Consider the following 23,135-nt stretch of genomic DNA (forward strand, 5'->3'; position numbering starts at 1 on the left):
AGGAAGTGATTGCGGGCCACGGACGGCACATAGACATCAAGGAGAAAGTATGTCACTGATGCAGTCAGCAGCGGAGGAGGAGAATCGAGGTGAGTCTCTGTAGGTGGAGGGAGTGCAACAACGAACCGCTCTGAGAGTGGTCGCAGTGCGTGCACTCCAGCCCCCAAGACAGGCACCGAACCCAGGCTGACCGGCCTCCGGCGTGTGACCGAACACAGTCACAGTGCCGGTGGCAGGAGCTAGGGGAGGTAAGACCAGTCCGGAGTCCCCTTTCTTTGATTTTAACCTCCTTAACTGTTTGAACATTAAACACGGCTTAGATTCCAACTAGTGCACTACTTCACTTACAGACTAGCGGGACGCCGAGGTCTGCATTTTAAACAAACAGACTCTTTTTTTTTCACATTCTACTCCATTCATTTTTTCCCCTTTTTCTCGTGTTCTGGACTCAATTCAAGTATCCCAAGGAGCAATTGTGCCCCTGTACAACCAATATAGGGCTTAAGAAAGCCATTTACAGCATAGTACACATATTATGCTAATTTTGGACAATCAGCAACCATTGCATTTAAAATAAACACAATTTTGAAACTTATTTATTATTGCATTATTTGGAATACAATTATATATACATGCATAACCAGAAATCGGGGTTGAGCGCAGTGTAAAATATATATATTCTTGGTACCATTTATTTTAACAAGTTAAACATCAGCAGCACTCCCCGTAACATAGTGTACCTCTGTGCGCAGTCCACCCACCTTTTGTTAGGAGTAAATTTACCTAAGGTCAATATTAATGGGATTTTTTTTACTTTTTTTTTAATTGATATAGATCGATGTTGTGTGTTCAGATTCTAAATCGCACATTTGCTAATATTTTAAAATCACTATTAAAAAAATCATCTGTTAGTAAATGTGTGTTTTAGCCCTTGAAACACCAGAATTTACTAAAGGTCAATATTAATCAGGTTTTTTTTTTGTATTAATTGATATAGATTGATGTTGCGTTTCAGGTACTAAATCACACATTTGTCTGTTAGTAAATGTGCGTCTTAGCACTTGAAACACCACATCGATTTAGATTGATCTAAAAATGTACCCCATAGAATAGTTTCCTGTGTCCCTGGCACTGGACGGATAGTTTTAGGACTGGGTAAAATAATTGGGGGTATATGGTGGTGGTGGTGTGCTTTGACTGCACACCCTAATTCTAAACATAATTAGAAGTGCCACCATGCTGAGACTTGTAGTTCTACACAGATAAAAAGACAATGCAAGTGCTTTAAATAATAAACACTGCTAATCAGAATAATTAGAAGAGACTCTGCAATATAACACAGTAGTTGGGGGTGGCCTGATTCTTCAATAGCATTAGGCACCCATTCCATACATGTAATAATCCGGTTGCCCCCTCCGGGAGGTGGCAGACAAATGGGAGGTGTGGTGCTGCAATCATGTTATTGTGGTCCTGTCACCCATTATACGATTCATTCGGGAAGTGGGTTGCGTCTAGGAGACAGGCCTACTCTCCCTAAAGGCCAGGAAAGCCACCTGATAGGTATGACCCAGTCAAGGTGATGGGACCACGCTCACTTTTTTTCTAAAGAACGCAAAAATCAGCTGGTAGAGGGTATGATAAAATTACATACAGTATGAGGCTATAAGTTGAAGGAACAGCTCAGTCTCCTGTAAAGAGCACTTCAAATTCAGTTAATAGAAAATGTGTACATGGTATGACAAAAAAAATATATCTACTAAACAATATCTTAGTAACTTTTTCAATACAACAAATAAATATTTCTCTTCATGTAACCAGTAATATGTCAGGTCATGGTCAATTTAACAATAAATTAATGTAGTGGTGCAATAAGCTCATTTACTTTAAAGAAGCAAACCCTGGTAATAAATTATGAAGCGCACATCTTTAAAGTTGTAAAGCAACAGCTGCAGTAAACATTAATTATAGTAATAACTGTACCCAGGAATCAATTTCTTTAATTAGTAGCCGCAATACGGAATAATAAAGAAAATTGCTAAAAGATCAGAACATGGGGGTACACTAACCTAGCATATGTAAACGCGTTATATATATATATATATATATATATATAAATATATATATATATATGGTGTAAGGTTAGTGTATCCCATGTTCTTAACTTTAGCCAAGAAGTTTCTTATTTTACTGATTTCTCTGAGTCCCATCAATACACACACTACAACTCTGTTGCTGCATTATCCCTTTTGCAATAAAGATTTCAGAATTCAAACGAACTCTTCCACCACCCTGTCGCCCCCCCTTCCCCGTAGCTGCGGACGGAAGTGACGCAAGGCTTTCCCGCTTGGCTCCTTCGCTCAGTCGCCCAGATCGCGGATCTCCGTGGCTGGCAGGCGCAGCGGAAGATGGCGGACGGAGTGGATCACATAGACATTTATGCGGACGTAGGAGAGGAATTTAACCAGGTATAGGGGCCGCCGAAACTCTATCCTGTGCTCCGCTCGCAGGGCCTGGTGGGTGGGGGTACGAGCAGCAGTAGGAGAAAGGCCTCCATGTGCCCTCGCTGAGTTGTTCAGTGGGTGTGTAAGGGTCGCACCGTGTGCTGCCGGGCTGGACCCCTGATCACCCGGAGGCTGGAATGAGGCATGCCGAGCTCCGCTTCCATTGTCCCAGTCCTCGTGTAGGGTAGGCCGCAGCCCCGCCTCCCCCTGCTGTGTACCAGACCTGGGAACAACAAAGGCTTTCTCCTGAGCGGCTGCCCGGGCTTGGGAGTGAATATGGCACGTAGTGCTGCGCTCAGAGACTGCTGCTCCTCTCCGGGGTAGTGGCGTGTGTGTTGTGTGTTATGAGGGAGATCTCCAGTGTGCAGTGTTGTTACAGGCATTGTCTGCGTTCCAAGATGGCATATTACACATCGGGTGCTGTATCTGTGCTTATATGCTCTATCCGCTCGCATAGTCACAGACGTGTATATAAAAATGAATGCTTGAATATCTTGAAAGATGTGCCCAAATAACTGATTGCTGCTGTTTACATTAGAAACTTAAGGGGGAGATGTATCAAATATTGGAAAGATAAAGTGTAGAAGTTGCCCATACTATCCAATCTGCTTTTATCATTTTACAAGCATTTTGAAAATTATTACAGAAGCTTATAGGTTAACACCAACTTCATTATATATCTCTTAATTGTTAACGGTGAGTACTTAAATGATAGCACAGAGACAGCTTCCTGTGCCTTAGCAAAGCCTTGTATGTGACTGCTAAGACTTCAACATTACCAGGCATGAGTTAACTTTTAGTATGTTCTAGCAAAAAAAGATGTAGCTTTAATTCAAAATATAGTTGATCCTTTAGTACTTTCATTAGCCTGTCATACAGGGATGACACTCATCATGACCCTATAAGCAGAGCCGGCCCTAGCTAATTTGATGCCCTAGGCAAAATTTTGTCTGGTGCCCCCTAGCTCCACCGCTAGTTCTGCATCTGTACCTGCAACGCTCAGGTAGTGGGGCCCACCAGGGGGTTACCCTGTGGGCCAGTTCAACTCTGCACAATGCCACACAGTAATGACCATAATACATATAATTCCACACAGTAAAGGAACCTTACACATATGCCCCACATTAGTAATGCCCATAATACACATAATGCCACACAGCAATGCACCTTACACATATGCCCCACATTAGTAATGCCCATAATACACATATACTTCCACACTTGCTGGTTATACAAAAAGACCAGTATCAAACATGTAGAAACTGTCCATTCTCTTCACTATTCAGTCAGTGTGTTTGCTGGTGTCTGTTACTGCATGCCTTTTACTTTATACTGTGGGAGTGATATACTCTGCCCTCCAGTCTGATGTGTCCGAAAGTCATGCTGCACTGATGTTTCATATAGAAAAGCACAACGCAACTTACTGACCACGTTACAGTGCTGGGTGGCAGGGGAATTTTACGGCATGGACTGACTAGGAAATAAAGTGTGGGGAGAACATTGCCCATGTTATGTCCCTGCAGACACCTGGGAATTGCACAGGGATAAGGGACACAGGATAACAGGGCCCCCCTCCCCTATGTGCACAAGCAGTATAGGTGATGTCAGGTTTCTGTGAAGCAGTCTTCCAAAATACACATGTGTTATAGAAGCCATCCAGTAATAACCTTATATAGTCAGTAAAAATGTCACAGGTCCAGGAATTGCATTTACTGGGCTTCTGCTGTCTGTCTGAGGTTTCACAAGTCAGGGGCATTCAAGCATGTCAGAGGAAGTTTAAGGCACAGTGTGCATTTTTTTTTAACAAATTTAAACAGCAGTGTATACAAGTACTGATTGAATACATTTGGAAAGTAACAGTTAGTTTGCAGACTGTCCCTCCCAGCATGAGATACTGCAGGGACATGCTTGGATGCCCCTAGACATGCTTGGATGCCCTAGGCAAATGCCTAGCCTGCCTATAGCTAAGGCCGGCTCTGCCTACAAGCTATCACTCTTGTTATATGTAATATGTAGACTGTGGTTTTTTTTTGTGTGTGTGAGATTTGGGGCTCTATTTACTAAGTATTTTATGGAGATAGACCTAACTATTATTTTTCAAATCCATTTTGTAACATGGCAGTTAGGAGCTGACTGGCTGGTACTTTATCTCTGTTCAAGACTTAGTAAATGGACCCATTGGTTTTTGTCTGTTTATAAGTACTGGGACCCATGCTTAAGTACATTAGACAATACGAGGGATGCATGTGTGGCCCTCTATTCTTCAAAAGGACAGCAGGTTACAATTAATATTTGATCAAGGGGTCAGCAAGCTTCTTCATGTGAATTAAGTGTTTACAAACTATGACAAATTCCGTGTGACCAGATTTCCCCTCATATTTTCCCAGTTTAGAGTAGAGTAAGGCAATAATGTAATTTTGTATTGAGGTTTCTCTTTGAGAAACTGTTGCGCTTGTTGCTTTATAGTGCCCCATATAGTGATGGAAGGTGGTTTATAAGAACAATTGATGAGCGTGCTTCAAAATTCTGCCTATGCACATTGTAATGTGATCAGACTTCAAAGCACAAACATTACCTGCCATATAAACCTGCTTCCACCACTAGAATGCCATTTTTTGGTTGGCTATGAAGTTATTCATACTAATGCTGGGAATGAACTAGATTATACTTATCAGCCATTTAAAAGAACGAACGATATATTGTGAGCTGGTCGACGGGTGTGTGCACCTGGTATGTCTATGAACTAACGTCATTCGCAGACATGCTGCCCGATGGTCAATAAATCTGAAGATAGATCGGCACATCTGGCTGTGTGTATGGGCAGTCCAATTTCAAATGCGTGCTTAGTTGTGACGTCAGGACGACACATTGAGTGGCCGATTGGTAAGTGCATATACTTACCTGAATCAGCAGCTCTGCTGGTGCGATGGCGAGTCAGACGACATGGTTCTGCGTGTACCCTGGCTTAATGATCTAACTGAGCTAGAAATCCTATCATTTCTATATATTATTTTGAGTTAACCTTTGTGGATCAGTTATGCCATTGTCCCTGGTGCCCATCTGAATACATGTCCTGACTTATGCCGGGTATATACTAGACGATAATTTGAAAAATGTTCTCTATTCCACAATCAAGTGGAGTTATCAAATAACCCGTTTTCAGCGGTCTTTCTGTAACTCAAAATATTGTCACTGGCGTAGATAACTTTGAATTTGTTACAGTATTGCAAGAAATATAATATGGGGTAAATAAACTGATTCAAATGATATCAAACATACTACCCAATCTACCATATACATTAGATTTTCTTTAACAATTCGGGCTTTGCTTTCTGAATCACATACACATTCTTTTAGAATATCAGGATAGAGTTCTTTTGGGTTCTTATTTATTTTGTATTATTTTGTAAGTTTAACTGGTGGCGATTTCTCTTTCATCCATCTGGGGGACGCTGCGCCCTTACTTGTGAGTTAGAGGTGTGTGGTTGTGGATAGAGATGTGTAGCTCACTCTTGAGCCGCTCTTTTGAGCCGGCTCTACGGAGTGAGCTGGGTGAGCCGTGAGCCGTTTCAAGTGAGCGGCGGTTCACTCACCAGTTCACCAGGCTGTGTGTCAGCTGAGCAGCTCCCCTCCATCTGTCTGTAGCTAATTTGCATGACATTGATTCATGATGACTCATGAGAAGAACGGAGTGAGTGACTCGCTCCCGGCTCAAGGCAGGAAGTGGAACTGAGCCGGCACAGTGAGTGAGCTGCGCCGTACTTCACTGAGTCAATGGAACAGAGCCGGCGCAGTGAGCTGCGGTTCTTCACTGAGTCAGTGTATCATTATACACACTGACTCAGTGAAGAACCGCAGCTCACTGCGCCGGCTCTGTTCCACTTCCTGCCTGGAGCCAGGAGGAGCGCTGAGAGTCCGTTCTTCTCATGAGTCATCATGTTCTCTCAACAGGCCAGGGCAGCATGCGCGCCTCCGCCGCCAGTGTTGTGAGTGACTGACGCAGGCAGTTTCCCCGCTGACGCAGTGCTCGCTACGCTATCGCCAGTAGCAGCCAGGTAATAGTGGAAAGTGAAGTAATAATAATACATATCACTAGTTACACTTGCTAGAAACGTCTCAAGGTCTCATGCTGTCATGCTGTCCAGGTCAGGATATTGTGCACCTGGGAAACCCAGACCATATTGATGGGAAAGTGAACTTCTCTAATTGAACTGTTGCCACCGTGACCATTTAGAGAAGTTCACTTTCCCATCAATTTGGTCTGGGTTTCCCAGGTGCACAAATGTAAGGTCTTGTAAGAAAACCAAACAGATTTTTTTTTTAATACCAAATACCAATATAATGTAATTAGTGAGCCGTGAGCCGTTCAAAAGAACCGGCTCTTTTCCATGAGCTGAACCATTCAGAGCCGCTCACGGAAAAGAGCCGAGTTGCCCATCTCTAGTTGTGGAGTTTGGCACAGAACTATTAAAATCTGACTCCTCCCCCCTCTAACCCCTCCCATCTCCTTCCTGCCTAGCCAGCACCTCTGTTTTAGTTTTGTGCCTGTGGAGTACAGACAGATTTTTTTTCTCTGAAGATTTTAGTTAGGTATTTTCTTATTTTATTACTTGGAGTGCCTAGTCCCTGTATACAGGTGACAGGTACTACTAGAGTGGGGTTAGCTAGAATTCCCACTCTATTCTGCTGCTGGAGGCCACCACACTTCGGTCACTGGGGCTGGATTCCTGTTTCTAAGAAGTCGGCAGTGAGGAGGTACAGGATAGTCACAATCTGTCTCTGACAGTATTGGTCTATCCTTCCTATATCTTTCATGTATATATATTTATGTCTGTTTTTTTATATTTATTACTTTGCGTGTCCTCCCTCCGCTCTCTCTCCGGAGGTGAGCGGTGGAGCGCAGTAACAAGGATTTATTTATTCCTGCTACTGTTTTGTTGGCTGGGTAGCTCGGGAGAGTGGTGAGTCACTCCCCGGGGGATCGCTAGATGCTGCCCGAACAGAGCCGCTGTAAGTAGCGGCGCTTGGGAGCCGCTGTAAGTAGCGGCGCGCGGGAGCCGCTGGCTTCCGGCTATAGCGCGCCTACGCTGAGCTGCCCGGCGCTTACTTACTTCAAAGAAGGGACGGATTCCCGCCCTGCACTGCCTCGTGCGCACTCCCGTCCAGCGTCTGCAAAGCTCCGGGCGCCATCTTCTCCAGAGGCAGTACGGGGGACACTGTGCAGCACCCACAGCTTGGACACTTTTTCAATACTACTTAGTGTTCACTCTAGGAATTTTTTAGGGCAGGGTGCTGATCACGGGTAGGGCACATTTTTCATTCGGGAGGGCACATTTTTCGTTCGGGAGGGCACATTTTTCAATTAGAAGGGCAAAATTAGGTACATACTATAATGCTTGGTCCTCCCATTCCCACATGATAAAGAATGGGCAGTGCGCGCCAAAGGCGAAAATTTAGGGGCGTTGTTTTTCGTGGGGTTAGGGGCATGGCCACATAATAGTGGCAATTCACATTACACCACACAATAGTGCAGCTAATACACACTGCACCAGGTAGAACCTCCTATACACACTGCGACAGGTAGAGCACGTTATACATTTGCGCCAGGCAGAGCACATTCTACACTTTGCGCCAGGCAGAGCACGTTATACACACTGCGCCAGGTAGAGAGCACTGAGACACACTGCACCAGGTAGAGAGCACTGAGACACACTGCACCAGGTAGAGAGCACTGAGACACACTGCACCAGGTAGAGAGCACTGAGACACACTGCACCAGGTAGAGAGCACCGAGAAACATTGCACCAGGTAGAGAGCACTGAGAAACATTGCACCAGGTAGAGAGCACCGAGAAACATTGCACCAGGTAGAGAGCACTGAGAAACATTGCACCAGGTAGAGAGCACCGAGAAACATTGCACCAGGTAGAGAGCACCGAGAAACATTGCACCAGGTAGAGAGCACTGAGAAACATTGCACCAGGTAGAGAGCACTGAGAAACATTGCACCAGGTAGAGAGCACCGAGAAACATTGCACCAGGTAGAGAGCACCGAGAAACATTGCACCAGGTAGAGAGCACTGAGAAACATTGCACCAGGTAGAGAGCACTGAGAAACATTGCACCAGGTAGAGAGCACCGAGAAACATTGCACCAGGTAGAGAGCACCGAGAAACATTGCACCAGGTAGAGAGCACCGAGAAACATTGCACCAGGTAGAGAGCACCGAGAAACATTGCACCAGGTAGAGAGCACCGAGAAACATTGCACCAGGTAGAAAGCACTGAGACACATTGGAGGAGGAGGGGGGGTAGATGGTTCCGCACACACATAAGACAAGGGGTAGTGGGGCCACACACAGGGGGTTGGGGGGGGCAGGAGGGCACAAGGTGTCACACACACGGGGGGGGGCGCACAAACCAGGGTGAGGGGGGTAAAGTGTGCCACACACAAAGGCTGGGGGTAAATGGGGTCACATGCAGGGGGTGGGGGCAGGATATGGCAATGCATTAAAATACATGTTCATTACTTTGTGTGTATCTACTTACTCACACTCTGGCAGCTGAGGGTCACACTCCGGTAGATGGGTACGCTGGCCAGTGGCACTGGCTGGTGGGAGATGGGGGCTGCCCGCGGGTGTCTGGCCATGCACACAGAGAGGAGGGAGGGCTGGGTTTGCCTCGGCGGGAGAGGCAAACCCAGCCCTCCTGTCTCTCGCAGAGGAGGGGAGATGCGGCGGCTGACAACTAAGGACGGACGAGGTGGGCGGGCGGGACGGACGAGGTGGGCGGGACAGATGGGGCGGTACAGACGGGGCGGGCCGCGGAGGTCTCTGTCTCTCATGCAGGGAGACAGTGTGACTGTGATTAAGCACACTGGATTACTGCAGTAATGTGTCCGGTGGCTTGGCGGGGTCCGGCGGGCAGCAAAGTGCGGGGCGGGAGGGCGCACACAAATGGGCAGGGCGGCATTCAGGTGTCTAAAAAAGGGGCAGGGCGCAGCGCCCTGTGAAAGACACCTAGAGTGAACACTACTACTCACCCTGTTTATTCAGTGGGGGTCACCTAACAACAGGTATACTTTGGGGGCATAATGTTATTCTATACTTTAATGAGAGTTAACAGAATTTTCTCTGGCTGGGTCCACAGGATTATCCACAGGATAACATTGGGATATTGTCGAGCGACAGCGAAAATGGCACCAACACGGTCACGAGCTTTCTGGCCTCCCAGGATGCATTGGGGCCTCCACTATATAGTCCCGCCCACTGACTCAGTCAGATCAGTTTTTTGCTTGGTGCGGCAGGAAGCCGCATGGTCACAGGGCTGCTGTGAAAGCAGCCTCAAGTTTTCATTACTTTATTTTTATAGACTTACTGTTTTGGTTTGAGCGACTTCTCTTAACAGCGTCTTAAACGTATATTAGAAAGAGTCGCTCCAACAACTCCCCACCGGGTCGCAACAACGCTTACCTTCGCGGTACAGTGCTGTCTCGACGGGCGTCTGTGTCGGATGTTCTAGCAGGTCCAGCAGACGTTACCAGGCTGTGGCCGGAGCATGGGGAGACAGTGAGTATATGGACTTCCTCTTACTAGAGGGGTCAGGACACAGCTACGCTGATTTGGTGGAGACTACAAACAGCGTGTTGATGCGCCGAACATCTCGAGTGTGACAGCGCTACGCTCCGGGGATCATAGGCGCCAGGACTAGGTGAGGCCGCGATCCTGGGAGTTTAAGTCAACAGGGGGTTTCAGACGCTCTCCTGGCCGTCCCTCCTCCGAGTTCATGGCCAGTTCCCGCGGGTCTCTCGTTTCATGAACTGAATGACCTCACTTCCGGCTCAGACGCTACCACGAGGGTACTCGGTCGCAGCTTAGACGCTGCGGTTGTGTACACTGGATATAAACCCGCCCAGACCGAGTCGCAGGCCTTTAGTGTCTGCATGCACGTGGAGTCGCTCAGCGTCCGTGTGTGAGCGTCCGTGTCCGTTATCAGTTACCAAGAGCGGCAGTGTACACCAGTAGCGTCTGAATCCACTCAGCGTCTTTCGAGCGTCTTTGCTTGGATATGGAAGTGTGGTGAGTCTCCCTGTATCCCGCTCCCTGGAGGCAGGGTATACAGTACTAAAAATTCCTTCTACTTCTTAGTGTGCACTGTTAATTTTTAGTACCTATTGCATATGAGACCTGTATATTACTGTGTTTTCTGCATGTTATGTTGAAAAAGAACCAGTTAAACAGAAGTACAATTTTCCTACTTATGTATAAGTTATTATGGAGGTTGTATTCTCATATGACAATGTCTAATGCTTTAACATGTGACTGACTGCTAGTATGTGTGCTGACTTTTCTGTGTAATGTCAGTCCTGTTCTGACCCTCAAATCAGGTGCACTGTGGTCAGATTGATTTCACCTCTATATACTGATTATAGGGTGTGGCTCAGTCACAAAATTGTGTAGTCAATATCAGAAAAAATGTCTGTGAGCGGCAAAAGTGATGAGGAGAATTTGTCAAGCACTCCTACAGCCCTAACATGCTTATCTTGTAAGTCAGGGGTAATTGATATGATTCAATTGGTCACTTATGAGGGTTTGTGTGCAAACTGTTTCGCTTTTCAGCGAAGTAAAAAACAGGAGTTAGTTCAACCTCCAGTAGAGCCACCATGGAATATGTTCGCAAAGACAATGTCTTCAATAGCGGACAGGTTAGCTCCAGTAGCACCACCTCAAGGGTTAGGTTACACTATGAACCCATACATGCAGCTCCCTTCCTATGGTTTGGTTCCAGTAGCCTCTACAAGCAACCAAGTGGTAGGTAAGACTAAGACAGATACGTCTGTATGGCAGACTACACAAGAGGATACATCGGATGATGATGCGGAAACAATAGATTCAACTCCGTATGATGATCAGTCGCAGAGCTTTAGTTCAGATGATGTAGCTGAACTCATTAATGCAGTAAAGGCTGTGCTTTCTCTGGAAGAACCAGCCAAGACAGCGTTAAAAGCAAAAGCACCTGTATTCAAACGAACAAAGTCAGTGAAAGCTGAATTTCCAGCGTCGGAGGAGTTGACGGAAATGATGGATGAGTCTTGGGCAGCGCCCGGTAAAAAGTATAAGATTCCTAGGAGATGGGATTCTTATTATCCATTTCCTGCTGGAGATTGTTCGAAGAGAGAAGTTCCTCCAAAAGTAGATGCACATGTTCTGCGACTAGTGCACAAATCTGCTTTGCCACTGTCATCTACCTCTTTGAATGATGTCACAGACAGGAGGGTAGAGAGCCTATTGAAAAATATTTTTTCTCTTGTGGGTGCAGTGGTAAGACCTGCTATGGCTTCGGCCTGGGTAGCAAAGGCAATGGGCGAATGGATAGAGGAACTAGAGAATGACATCCCCTCTCCTACTAGGGAGCAAGAGGATCGTCTTTGCAGTTTAAGACAATCTGCCCAGTATTTAGAAGAAGCAGCCATTGATGTAGGCACTGTTGCTTCTAAAGCTTCAGCCCTGGCAGTAGTCGCTCGCAGAGCAGTCTGGCTACGGACCTGGAAGGCAGATGCGGAGTCCAAGAAGGAATTGGAAGCATTGCCTTTCGTGGGTAATATATTATTTGGAAAACCTTTATCGGATATCCTAGAGTCAGAGGCTGAATCGAAGAAGGTCAGATTTCCGGCTACCTACAACCCTAAGTCCAAGGGTTTAAAATTTCGCTCATTTCGCTGGCAAAGCAAAGCGAAAGGTAAAGAGGAGCCTAAACAACCCCAGTTTAAATCCAGGGGTAGGAAGCAGTGGCCTAGCAAAAAGCCAGCTTCCAAACCTGAACAAAAGCCCTCAGCCTGAAGAGACGGGCCTCCGCCTGGAGGATTCCAGGGTTGGGGGCCGACTCCTGCAATTTGCACCCACATGGCAACAGTCAACAACAGATACCTGGGTGCAGAAGGTAGTATCTCAGGGGTATGGGTTCCCATTCAGGAGGCAGCCTCCTCAAAGATTTTTTTGCACCAGCCCGTCTCGTATAGAGTCGAAGGCCAATGCCCTGCAAGAAGCAGTCCAAAAATTACTGCAGTCAGGTGTGATTGTCCCAGTACCTCCATCACAAAAGGGACAGGGGTATTACTCCAATCTGTTTCTAATCCAGAAACCAAATGGGTCATATCGACCAATTCTAAATCTGAAGATGTTGAACAATTACATATGGATCCCGAAGTTCCACATGGAGACGTTACGCTCCATAATGTTGGCTATGGAACCGGGAGACTATATGGTATCTCTGGATGTGCGGGATGCTTACCTACATGTGCCTATAGCACTATCACATCAGTGTTACCTCAGGTTTGCCATCCTCAAGGAACACTTCCAGTTCCAAGCTCTGCCCTTCGGGCTAGCTACAGCACCCAGGGTGCTTACCAAGATCATGGTGGTTATGGCAGCTTGTCTGCGCAAACAAGGGATAAGGATATTCCCATACCTAGACGACCTATTAATCTTAGCACAGTCGCAAGATTTACTGTTGAGCCATCTCCAACAGACGATAGTTTGTTTACAGAGACACGGGTGGCTCATAAATTGGGAGAAGTCGTCCCTGAATCCATCACAGCGGATGGTTCATTTGGGAGCCATATTGGATTCAGACCTACAGAGAGTTCTCTTACCAGAGAAGAAAATAGTCAAGGTGCAGGTCATGGCTCAGGAAGCGTTGCAAGCCCAGACAATGTCAGTCCATGCAGCAATGCGACTGTTGGGTCTGATGGTATCAACGTTCGACATGGTGGAATATGCGCAATTCCACTCCAGACCATTGCAGCATCTCATTTTGACAAAATGGAACGGAAATCATCAAACAATAAAGAAGCAGATGATAAAGATTCCAGTAAATGTAAAAAGGTATCTAGCATGGTGGCTACAGACAGACCATTTAAACAAGGGGAGACCCTTTTGGATAAAAGAGTGGCAAGTCCTGACGACAGATGCCAGCCTGCAAGGTTGGGGGGCGGTACTCGGAAGCCTATGGTTCCAGGGAAAATGGACCGCAAGGGAAAGTCGCCTGCCGATAAATCTGTTAAAAATAAGAGCCATTTACTTGGCCCTAGTTCAGGCAAAGGACAATCTACAAGGAAGACCAGTCCAGATCCGCTCAGACAATGCGACGGCAGTAGCATACCTAAATCATCAAGGAGGGACTCACAGCAAGAGTCTGATGGAGGAAGTAACTCCCATTCTAAAGTGGGCAGAACTCCATCTCCCAGCATTGTCAGCAGTATTTGTCCCGGGTGTACTAAATTGGGAAGCGGATTTTTTCAGTCGGCACACCATTCAGGAAACCGAATGGGCACTACACCCAGAAGTGTTTCAGACACTGGTGAACAGATGGGGTCTACCGGAGATAGACCTTATGGCGTCTCGTCTAAACAACAAAGTTCCGAGGTACGGATCAAGAACAAGGGACCCAGGAGCAGTCCTGGTAGACGCACTGTCAGTAGAATGGAGGTTTCAGCTGGCATATCTGTTTCCTCCAATATCTCTGTTACCCAGAGTAGTGAGAAAGATAAAACAGGCAAAAGGAGCAATCATTCTAATAGCTCCAGCTTGGCCAAGAAGGCATTGGTACACAGATCTGTGGAGAATGTCCGTGGAAGCACCGATACTGCTCCCTCAACGTCCAGATCTGTTAATGCAGGGTCCTTGTTGTCACAGTCATCTGGATCGCCTGTCTTTGACGGCGTGGCTGTTGAAACCTCTATCTTAGAGGCTAAAGGATTTTCAAAGCAAGTAATCCAAACCATGCTTAGAGCAAGAAAGCCGCCTTCGGCCCGTGTATATCATAGAATATGGCAAGCCTATATTCATTGGTGTTCTGGAAAAAATTACAATCCAAGAGCCTTTAAAGTAGCTAGAATTTTGTTTTTTCTGCAGGCAGGATTGGATAAGGGGTTGAAGGTTGCTTCCTTGAGGGTGCAAGTCTTAGCGTTGACTGTTGACAGCAGAAGATTGCTGACCTACAGGATGTACGTACGTTTTTCCAAGGAGTAGTATATATTCAACCTCCATTTGTTCCTCCTGCAGCTCCCTGGGATTTGAATTTAGTTCTTAAATTTCTCCAGGGTCCTTTGTTTGAACCACTTGAGAGAGCGGATCTTAAGTGGTTAACGATTAAAGTTCTTTTTTTACTGGCAATGGCGTCAGCCAGAAGAGTGTCAGATTTAGGAGCATTATCATGTAAGTCTCCTTTCCTAAGTTTTTTTTCCAGACAGAGCAGTTCTCAGAACGAGATCTAGTTATCTTCCAAAGGTGGTGTCAAAGTTTCACCTGAATGAAGAGATTGTAGTCCCAGCTTTTCAGGTATCGGGACTATCTGCGGGAGAAGCGTCACTGGACGTGGTCCGGTCTTTAAAAATCTATATAGATCGTACTAGTGCCATCAGGAAAACAGATTCCCTCTTCATCCTCTACGGATTCCATAGGAGAGGTTGGCCTGCTAGTAAACAGACGCTGGCGAGATGGCTCCGAGTGGTAATATCTGAAGCTTATTCTCATGCAGATCTCCCTATTCCAGCTAATGTCTCTGCACACTCTACACGTAAGGTAGGTCCTTCTTGGGCAGCACAACAGGGTGCATCAGCAGAACAGATATGTAAGGCAGCCACATGGTCTTCCATAAACACATTCATCAGACATTATGCCTTGGATACTTTTGCCTCTCATGACGCAGACTTCGGGCGAAAGGTCCTCCTGTGCAATCAGGAGCGTCCCCACCACTAAAATGGCTTTGGGAATCCCAATGTTATCCTGTGGATAATCCTGTGGACCCAGCCAGAGAAATATACGTTATGGTAAGAACTTACCGTTGATAACGTGATTTCTCTTATGTCCACAGGGATCCCACCCGGACGCATCTGATTTGAGGATCTAGACAAACACTAAAAACCTCTTCCTTCTTGTATGGAAGGGTGTGCATGTGTGTTCTTATCGCCTGTACAGGTCTCTACCTAATGTTCCTGCCTATAATCGCTGTGGAAAGAACTGATCTGACTGAGTCAGTGGGCGGGACTATATAGTGGAGGCCCCAATGCATCCTGGGAGGCCAGAAAGCTCGTGACCGTGTTGGTGCCATTTTCGCTGTCGCTCGACAATATCCCAATGTTATCCTGTGGATACCTGTGGACATAAGAGAAATCACGTTATCAACGGTAAGTTCTTACCATAACGTATATTTTTTCAATATAAATTACACAGTATAATTCACAGTACTGTTCACTACTCTACTGAGTTTATAGTTCGTTGGTAGTGCATTTGTTAAAAAAAAAAAAAAAAAAAAAGTTTAATTATGACAATAAGCCAGACAGATCTACAAGGGGGAAGACACCCTCGGTGGTTTATTTTCCTGCTTACAATGTGGGTCAAGGCTCGCTAAGGGTAGCGCGGACGTGGATACCCTCTGTGCTTCATGCTCTGGTGCATCTGTGGTGGACCAATAGGGAGGTTCTGCGGATCTGTCTCTGCCTCCTTGGGCCAGGAACATCCGGTGTGGGCTCAAAATATGGGCAGATGTCTTGCTGATTTATCTCGGCCCCTAAACAAGTTTGTAAACTCTGCCGGCAGTTCTTCTGCTACAACACGGCCACAACCGTTGCCCGCTATAACTTTCTGGGGGAGGAGTTGGAGTCATTCCCATTGGAGAATGGGGAAGTAGACCCAGAGTGGGACGAGGTTTCGGTCTGGGAAGATGATTTTTCTACTAGCTCAGCTGTTTGCTGATAGACACCATCCGTCAGACTCTTAATAACAGGGATATTTTAAAGGAGCCCTGACTTAAGCCGGATTCTCGTTTCCAAGCCCCTAAGAAATTGAAATTTCTATATCCTTTTACAGAAAACCGCCCCAAAGGTAGACGCTCCCATTTCACATTTAGCAGGAGCTACGGTTATTCCTTCTGTACAGTCTGTGACGTTGAAAGATCCTACAGATAGGAAGATTGAAACAATGCCTAAATCTGTTTTCTCTATCACAATTCTAGCTGGCGCTTGGGTCCTCAAGGCCGCGGATGACTGACTAGCACAGGTCATATCTGGAATGCAGTTTGACGATCCATCGGAAGCCATTCAATTAGCAGAACAGATTTCGGAGGCTCTTACTTATGTGGGTGAGGCCTTGGTTGATTCTGCTGCGCTACACTCCCGTATTTCTGCCTTGACCGTGACAGCAAGACGGTCTCTTTGGCTTCGGGTCTGGAATGCCGATTTTGACTCCAAACAGACCTTGTCGGCAGTACCCTTTGAAGGTGAGTTCTCTTTGGGTCGGAATCAAAGAAGATTATTTCAGATACTACAGGAGGGCAAGAGCCCCTTTCTTCCAGTTGCTCCTCCGAAACCGAATACTACAAGGGTTCGGTCCTTTCATGTACAGGGCAGAGGTAGTTTCCATTCCTTTCGTGCTTGCTCCACATACCCACGAAAAGAGATTCAGAGGTAGAAGTAAACCTGCCGACAAACCTACTGCATGACAGTTCACGATTTCCGGAGGGATCAGTGACAGTTGGGACTCGGTTACTACAGTTAAAAGAAGTGTGGCTCCTGTCGAACCCAGATCGGTGGGTGACGGAGGTCATATCCAGAGGATATATGTTAGATCTCGAGGAACCAGTCCCATATCGTGTGTTCATCACTTCTCTTCCAAACGGTCCCTCCAGACGTCGAGCTCTTCGTCAGGCAACAGCCACTCTTTTATGAAATGAAGTAATTATTCTAGTTCCCGCTCAGCAGAGAGGTCGGGGATTTTACTCGTGGACAAACTGGACGGTTCGTTTCAAACCAAAAGTTCAAAATGGAATCCATCCGCTCGATTATCGTCGCCATGGAACCAGGGGGATATTTGGCTTCATGAGACATAAGACGCCTATCTGCTTGTTCCTATTTGGACGGGTCATCAATCTCTTCTGAGATTCGCAGTCGGCCTTGACATTTTCAGTTTCAGGCTCAAAGATCATGGGCCATGTGGTGGCAGTTTTGCAGTGTCAGGGAGTCAACATTACTCTGTATTACTCTGTATTTGGATGATCTGTTGATCAAGGCCCCGTCAGAGTTGATTCTTCACCAGAACTTGCGTCTCACAATAGAGACTCTACAGTCATTCAGATGAATAATAAATTGTCCAAAGTCGTCTTGGCTTCCTTCCCAGAAAATTATGTTTCTGGGACTCTTATTCGACACCAACAACCAGAAAGTGTTTCTTCCTCAGGACAAGATTCAGGACATACAGTCCAGAATTCGAACACTGCTGCATTTACAGGTGGTTTCGGTTCTCCAATGCATGCAGGTGTTAGGCAAGATGGTGGCAACCTTCGAGGCAGTTCCATATGCCAAGTTTCATGCTCGACCCCTTCAGGCTCAGATTCTCAACTGTTGGACTCGGACAGGGCCTCATCTCAAATTACAGCTGGTCCGCTTGTCTGTACAGACTCGTCAGTCGCTTCGCTGGTGGCTTCACAGCTCCAATTTGACCAAAGTAGTTCCGTTCACAATTTGGTCTTGGGTGATGGTCACCACAGACGTCGGCCTCAGAGGTTGGGGGGCGGTGTTTCAGACTCATCACTTTCAGGGGCTCTGGACCAGTCAAGAGTCAAAGTTGCAGATCAACATCTTGGAGTTGAGGACAATCCGGAATGCACTACTTCGGATTCAAACCAGGGTACATGGTCATCCAGTGCTGATTCAGTCCGATACCGCCACGGCAGTTGCTTACATAAACAAGCAAGGAGGCACTCAAAGCTGATCCGCCATGACAGAAGTCGCTCAGATTCTCACATGGGCGGAAGATTGGGTTCCGGCCAGATCAGCGATTCACATTCCAGGAATCGAGAACTGGGAAGCGGATTTCTTAAGCCTTCACACGCTGCATCCAGGAGAGTGGGCGTTTCACCAGGTGGTGTTTCTGACTCTAGTAGCCCGGTGGGGGATGCCCGATGTAGATCTGATGGCGTCTCGTCTCAACAATAAACTTCCTCTCTACGGGTCGCGTACTCAGGACCCTCAAGCAATTCTAATCGATGCACTGATGGCGCCGTGGCACTTTCAACTGGGATATGTGTTTCCACCATTTCCACTAATTCTTCAACGCATTCAGAGAGAAGGTCTTCCAATCATTCTGGTGGCCCCAGATTGGCCATGCTGACAGTGGTACACTCTTCTGCGCAATATGGTCGTCGAGGAACCATTCCAACTCCCTCTGCATCCAGATCTTATGATTCAATTACCATGTCACCACCCAGGTTGGCTCAGCTGGCTTTGACGGCTTGGTTCTTGAATCCAACATTTTAAGGGGAAAATTTTTCTCGTCCTGTTGTGTAAATGATGATTCAGGCTAGAAAGCCGGTGGCTTCTGGAATTTACCACAGAGTGTGGCGTATTTACATTGCTTGGTGTGAAAAGCGTGGTTTAACACCGGATTTGTTTAGAGTTCCTCGTCTGTTGTTCTTCCTTCAGGAGGGTCTCAATAAGGGTCTGAGACTTTCTTCACTAAAGGGTCAAGCTTCTGCCTTGTCGGTTCTTTTTCAAAGGAGACTGGCTATCATTCCAGAAGTTCAGACGTTTCTTCAGGGAGTTCTTCGGATTCAGCCACCTTTTGTTCCTCCCTGGGACTTTAACTTAGTCCTTACGGCTCTTCAGAAATCTCCATTTGAACCTTTGGAATCTGTAGAATTGTGGTATCTAATGTTCAAACGTTGTCTTCCTATTGACAATTGCTTCTGCAAGACGAGTATCTGAATTGGCAGCTCTTTCTTGAAGTCCACCCTTGTTGGTGTTTCATGATGATCGGGTGGTTCTGCGAACAAAACCTTCCTTCCTTCCGAATGTTGTGTCAGCGTTTCATCTAAATCAGGACATTTGTCCTCCCAGCGTTTACTCCTTCTCCTTCCGGGGAGGATTCCCATTTGGCTCTCTTAGATGTGCTTAGGGCCTTACAGATTTATTTATCTCGTGCGGATTCTATCCATCGTACGGATGCATTGTTGGTTTTTAATTGATGCGTCCACACGAGATTGTCCGGCTTCCAAGTACACAGTGGCTCGTTGGGTAACTTCGGCCATCAAACAGTCTTCTAATGTTTCAGTTCCTTACTCAATTCGAGCTCCTGCGACTTGAGCTGTTGGAGCTTCTTGGGCTGTTCGCGGGGGTGCATCTGTTGAGCAGCTGTGTAGGGCGGCGACCTGGTCATCTGTGCATACGTTTAAAAAGTTTTACCGTTTTCATACTTTCGGTTTAGAGACTGCCTCTGTTGGGCGTCAAATTTTGCGGACGGCTGTGCCGTCTCCATCTCCCTCCTCCTCCTCTCATTAGCTTGCTTTGGGAAATCCCACAAGTCCCCCAGATGGATGAAAGAGAAATAGGGATTTTTGTTTACTTACCGTAAAATCTTTCTCTGATTCCATCTGGGGGACGCTGCGATCCCTCCCGTGTGTTTGTCTGGTTTAATCAGTTAATTTTTTTTGGTCTATCTCCTTTTGGCTTGGCTAAACGTTAACTGAGGTGCTGGCTAGGCAGGAAGGAGGGGTTAGAGGGGGAGGAGTCAGGTTTTAATAGTTCTGTGCCAAACTCCACAACCACACACCTAACCCACAAGTAACGGCGCAGCGTCCCCCAGATGGAATCAGAGAGAGATTTTACGGTAAGTAAACAAAAATCCCTATTTTGTCATATAGCTGATCCATTATTTGTTCAGATGAGCATATAATTCAACCTTAATAAAAGTACTTTTACATGATAGGAAGCAGAATATGGTGCACACGAGCAGATTGAGCTATATGAGGATGTCATGTCCCCTGCAAATAATGGAGATGCTCCTGAAGACCGGGACTACATGGACAATCTTGCAGCATCTGTTTCAGATGATGTAGTGAAAGGATCGGCTACAAATGTTATATTTACTTATCCTGGAAAGAGAATTGCTCTGTATATAGGAAATCTAACATGGGTAAGAGTGCATGTCTTGAAAATTGTAAATTCAGTAACATTCAGCTGTTCTGTTCTCAAATGTACAAGGCAGACATTTCAGTAACTTCAAAACTGGATATATTTTAGTGAATGCTTTGATGCTGTAGGAAGGTGATGCGGTTAATTTACCGGCAGTCGGGATCCCGACATTCAGGATACCGACACTGGAATTCCGACAGCCGGCAATATGCCGGCGGTCTGAATGCCGACCGAGGCACGGTCTTCCCACCACTACCCAAGGGGGAATAGCCAGGCCCGATGCATGGCGAGCCCGCGAGGGTACTCACTGCGCTTCCTGCCGGCATTCTACATGTCGGGATCCTGGCGTCGGTCTCCTGACTGCCGGGATCCCGAATGACGGTAAAGCATACCGAATCCGTAGGAAGCTGTTCCATTTTCACATTCTGGTGCAGACTTGGTTCATCACAATTCCAAACCCCCTTCCCACCGAATATCTTGGAAACTACCATTAGCTCAATATAGTGATATCATATTATGTTTTAGCTGCTATACATATCAGGCTTGGACAGACTGGTAATATAAACTTAGTTTTCTAATCTTTTGTTCCACTTTATCAAACCCCCTTGTTGTAGTATGCGTTGCTGTCAACCTGCCTTTGTTTTGTTTTGAAAATGAATGCACCGATTTTCTGTGTTTAGTGGACAACAGATGAAGATTTAACGGACGCTGTTCATTCTCTGGGTGTTAATGATATTTCGGAAATAAAATTCTATGAAAATAGAGCCAATGGCCAGTCAAAAGGGTGAGTTCAAACACTTGGTGCAGTTATGCTGAAAAAATGCTTTTTTTGTTTTGAAATAATTTTTTTCATATTTAAAATATATGTGGATGCTTCCTCCGTTAAAAAACATAATATACGCTGTTTGCACAGTTATCTTTGAAATATTGAGCTGTACAAGGACAACAGGTGTTGGTTCAAGTAAGACTACCGCTTGTTTCTATGGAGACATTTGTACTAGCACTGACAAACTAGTGATGTATCAAATGTGTTTCGTTTAGTTATTTTCAATTTTCATCACCTTTTGGAAACTGACAGACAAAATATTTTAACTCTGTATGGAATAATTAAACATCCAAACCAAATAATTCACAGATGTAGTTTTTCCTTCGCCCTTTCTTTTTAATCTTTTTTCTTCCCCGTTACATTATATGGGGGTTCCCTACCTGCTGTGTTCGTTTTGTTGCGACAAGGTTCCAGTACTTTCCTTTAGGCCGTCAAGCTTATTAGGTGTGAGTTGGAAGCTGCGATGAGTAGTTCTTGGCATATTCAAAATACCCCCAAATATTTTTTTCTCGTATATTATGCACCCCATATTTTTTTAGCGTATTCATTTCAAAGAAAAATAGTTTCTATTTAGAATTTAGTTTTACATTTCTTCGGTGTCCTAAAATGACCACAAAAGCTACTTTTTTTTCTTATTTATTTTTTAGTTTAATGCCTTTGTAATCCAAATGTGTAAGCTTTTGCATTATTTAACTTTAAAAAATAAATAAATGTAAAACTCAGCTACTTGACACATTTTTTTTTAAAGCTTCCAGGACATTCCTTATGGCCACTAATGGCCTTTATACGATTGTTAACAAAGTTGTCATTTTTCTATGTCTAACCGGAGCTGAGGTGTTCAGAACAATGGCGCGTCTCCTGTCTCTGCACAAAGAGAGCGCCCGCAGTGCGCCACAGCAAGCTCCGCCCACCAATGGCACGCTCTCCAACCCTCTGTAGTGACAATGGCACGGTTTGTAAAAGTTATTTCACGGGAGCCCCTCTAGCGGGGTCCCGGTTTTACATAGCGCCACTGATCTTCGGCTGCCCTGAGGTGATGCTGCGCACGCGCTCCAGCGCAGCCCTCTATGGCTGCGGTGTGAGCAGTGTCCCAGCAGCTAGGGATCCGTGCAGCCGCCTCTCTGTTAGATGGGAACGGGTCCCCTTCAGAGCTCCCACGGTGCGGGTAGGCAGTAAGCCAGCTGCCTACCTGAAATTATTAATAAATAAAAAGTAAATCATCTTCTCTGGAGCCTCCAGAGGTGTGCCCAGCTCTAAGTGCACACAATTCTAAACTGGCTGTAGGAGGGGCATAGTGGGGAGAAGCCAGCACACACCATCACTGAGAAATTTAAAGTGCCCTGGCTTCATAAGACCCCATCTATAACCACAGTAAACCATTCCACCAGTATCGCCTATGGACTCAGAGAAAAGGATTTACCGGTATGTACCAAAATACCATTTTGAGGGGTCTAGGAAGGCCTCCCCACTCTTTTTATGTACTACTTAGATTGCATTTAGTAGAAAATTGCATACCCTCACAGCCAGTACTGCAAATTGGCGGTTCTGTTTGGAATAACGAATTCTTTGGTGCTTGCATTTGTGCGAAGACTGCGAGTTTCATGATACAAGCTCTTGCCTAATTGGATTGATACCTTAGGGCAGAGATTTTTAACCTTTTACAACTCGCAGCACACTGAACAAGATTTAAATATCCAAAGCACACCGTTTTTTTAAAAACTCAAATATAATGGTGATGCATGGTGCAGTTGCGTGTCCTAGGATGTCGTGTTGCAGCTTCTCCATAGGTAACGCCTGAGCCACGTCTGAGAAAACCAGAAGAGCCAAACCCTACCTGGGCCCAAA

General features: G+C 45.9%; 1 protein-coding gene across 8 annotated transcripts in view; it reads left to right on the forward strand.

The window, feature by feature from the left end:
- Positions 1-2,296: 2,296 nt before the first annotated feature.
- Positions 2,297-23,135, forward strand: part of CPSF6 (cleavage and polyadenylation specific factor 6) — a 91,049-nt gene continuing 70,210 nt past the window's right edge. For 5 of the 8 annotated variants that reach the window (XM_063927501.1, XM_063927503.1, XM_063927504.1 and 2 more), the window contains exons 1-3: positions 2,298-2,465; positions 20,259-20,465; positions 21,145-21,248. In XM_063927501.1, coding sequence (XP_063783571.1) covers positions 2,406-2,465; positions 20,259-20,465; positions 21,145-21,248 — 371 coding nt within the window. In that variant the 5' untranslated portion in view covers positions 2,298-2,405. Of the gene's footprint in view, positions 2,466-20,258; positions 20,466-21,144; positions 21,249-23,135 lie in introns of all 8 variants that reach the window. The other 3 variants (XM_063927499.1, XM_063927502.1, XM_063927500.1) reach the window with 1 other exon arrangement.

This window comes from Pseudophryne corroboree, chromosome 6, assembly GCF_028390025.1.
Source record: "Pseudophryne corroboree isolate aPseCor3 chromosome 6, aPseCor3.hap2, whole genome shotgun sequence".
Taxonomy (NCBI): Eukaryota; Metazoa; Chordata; class Amphibia; order Anura; family Myobatrachidae; genus Pseudophryne; species Pseudophryne corroboree.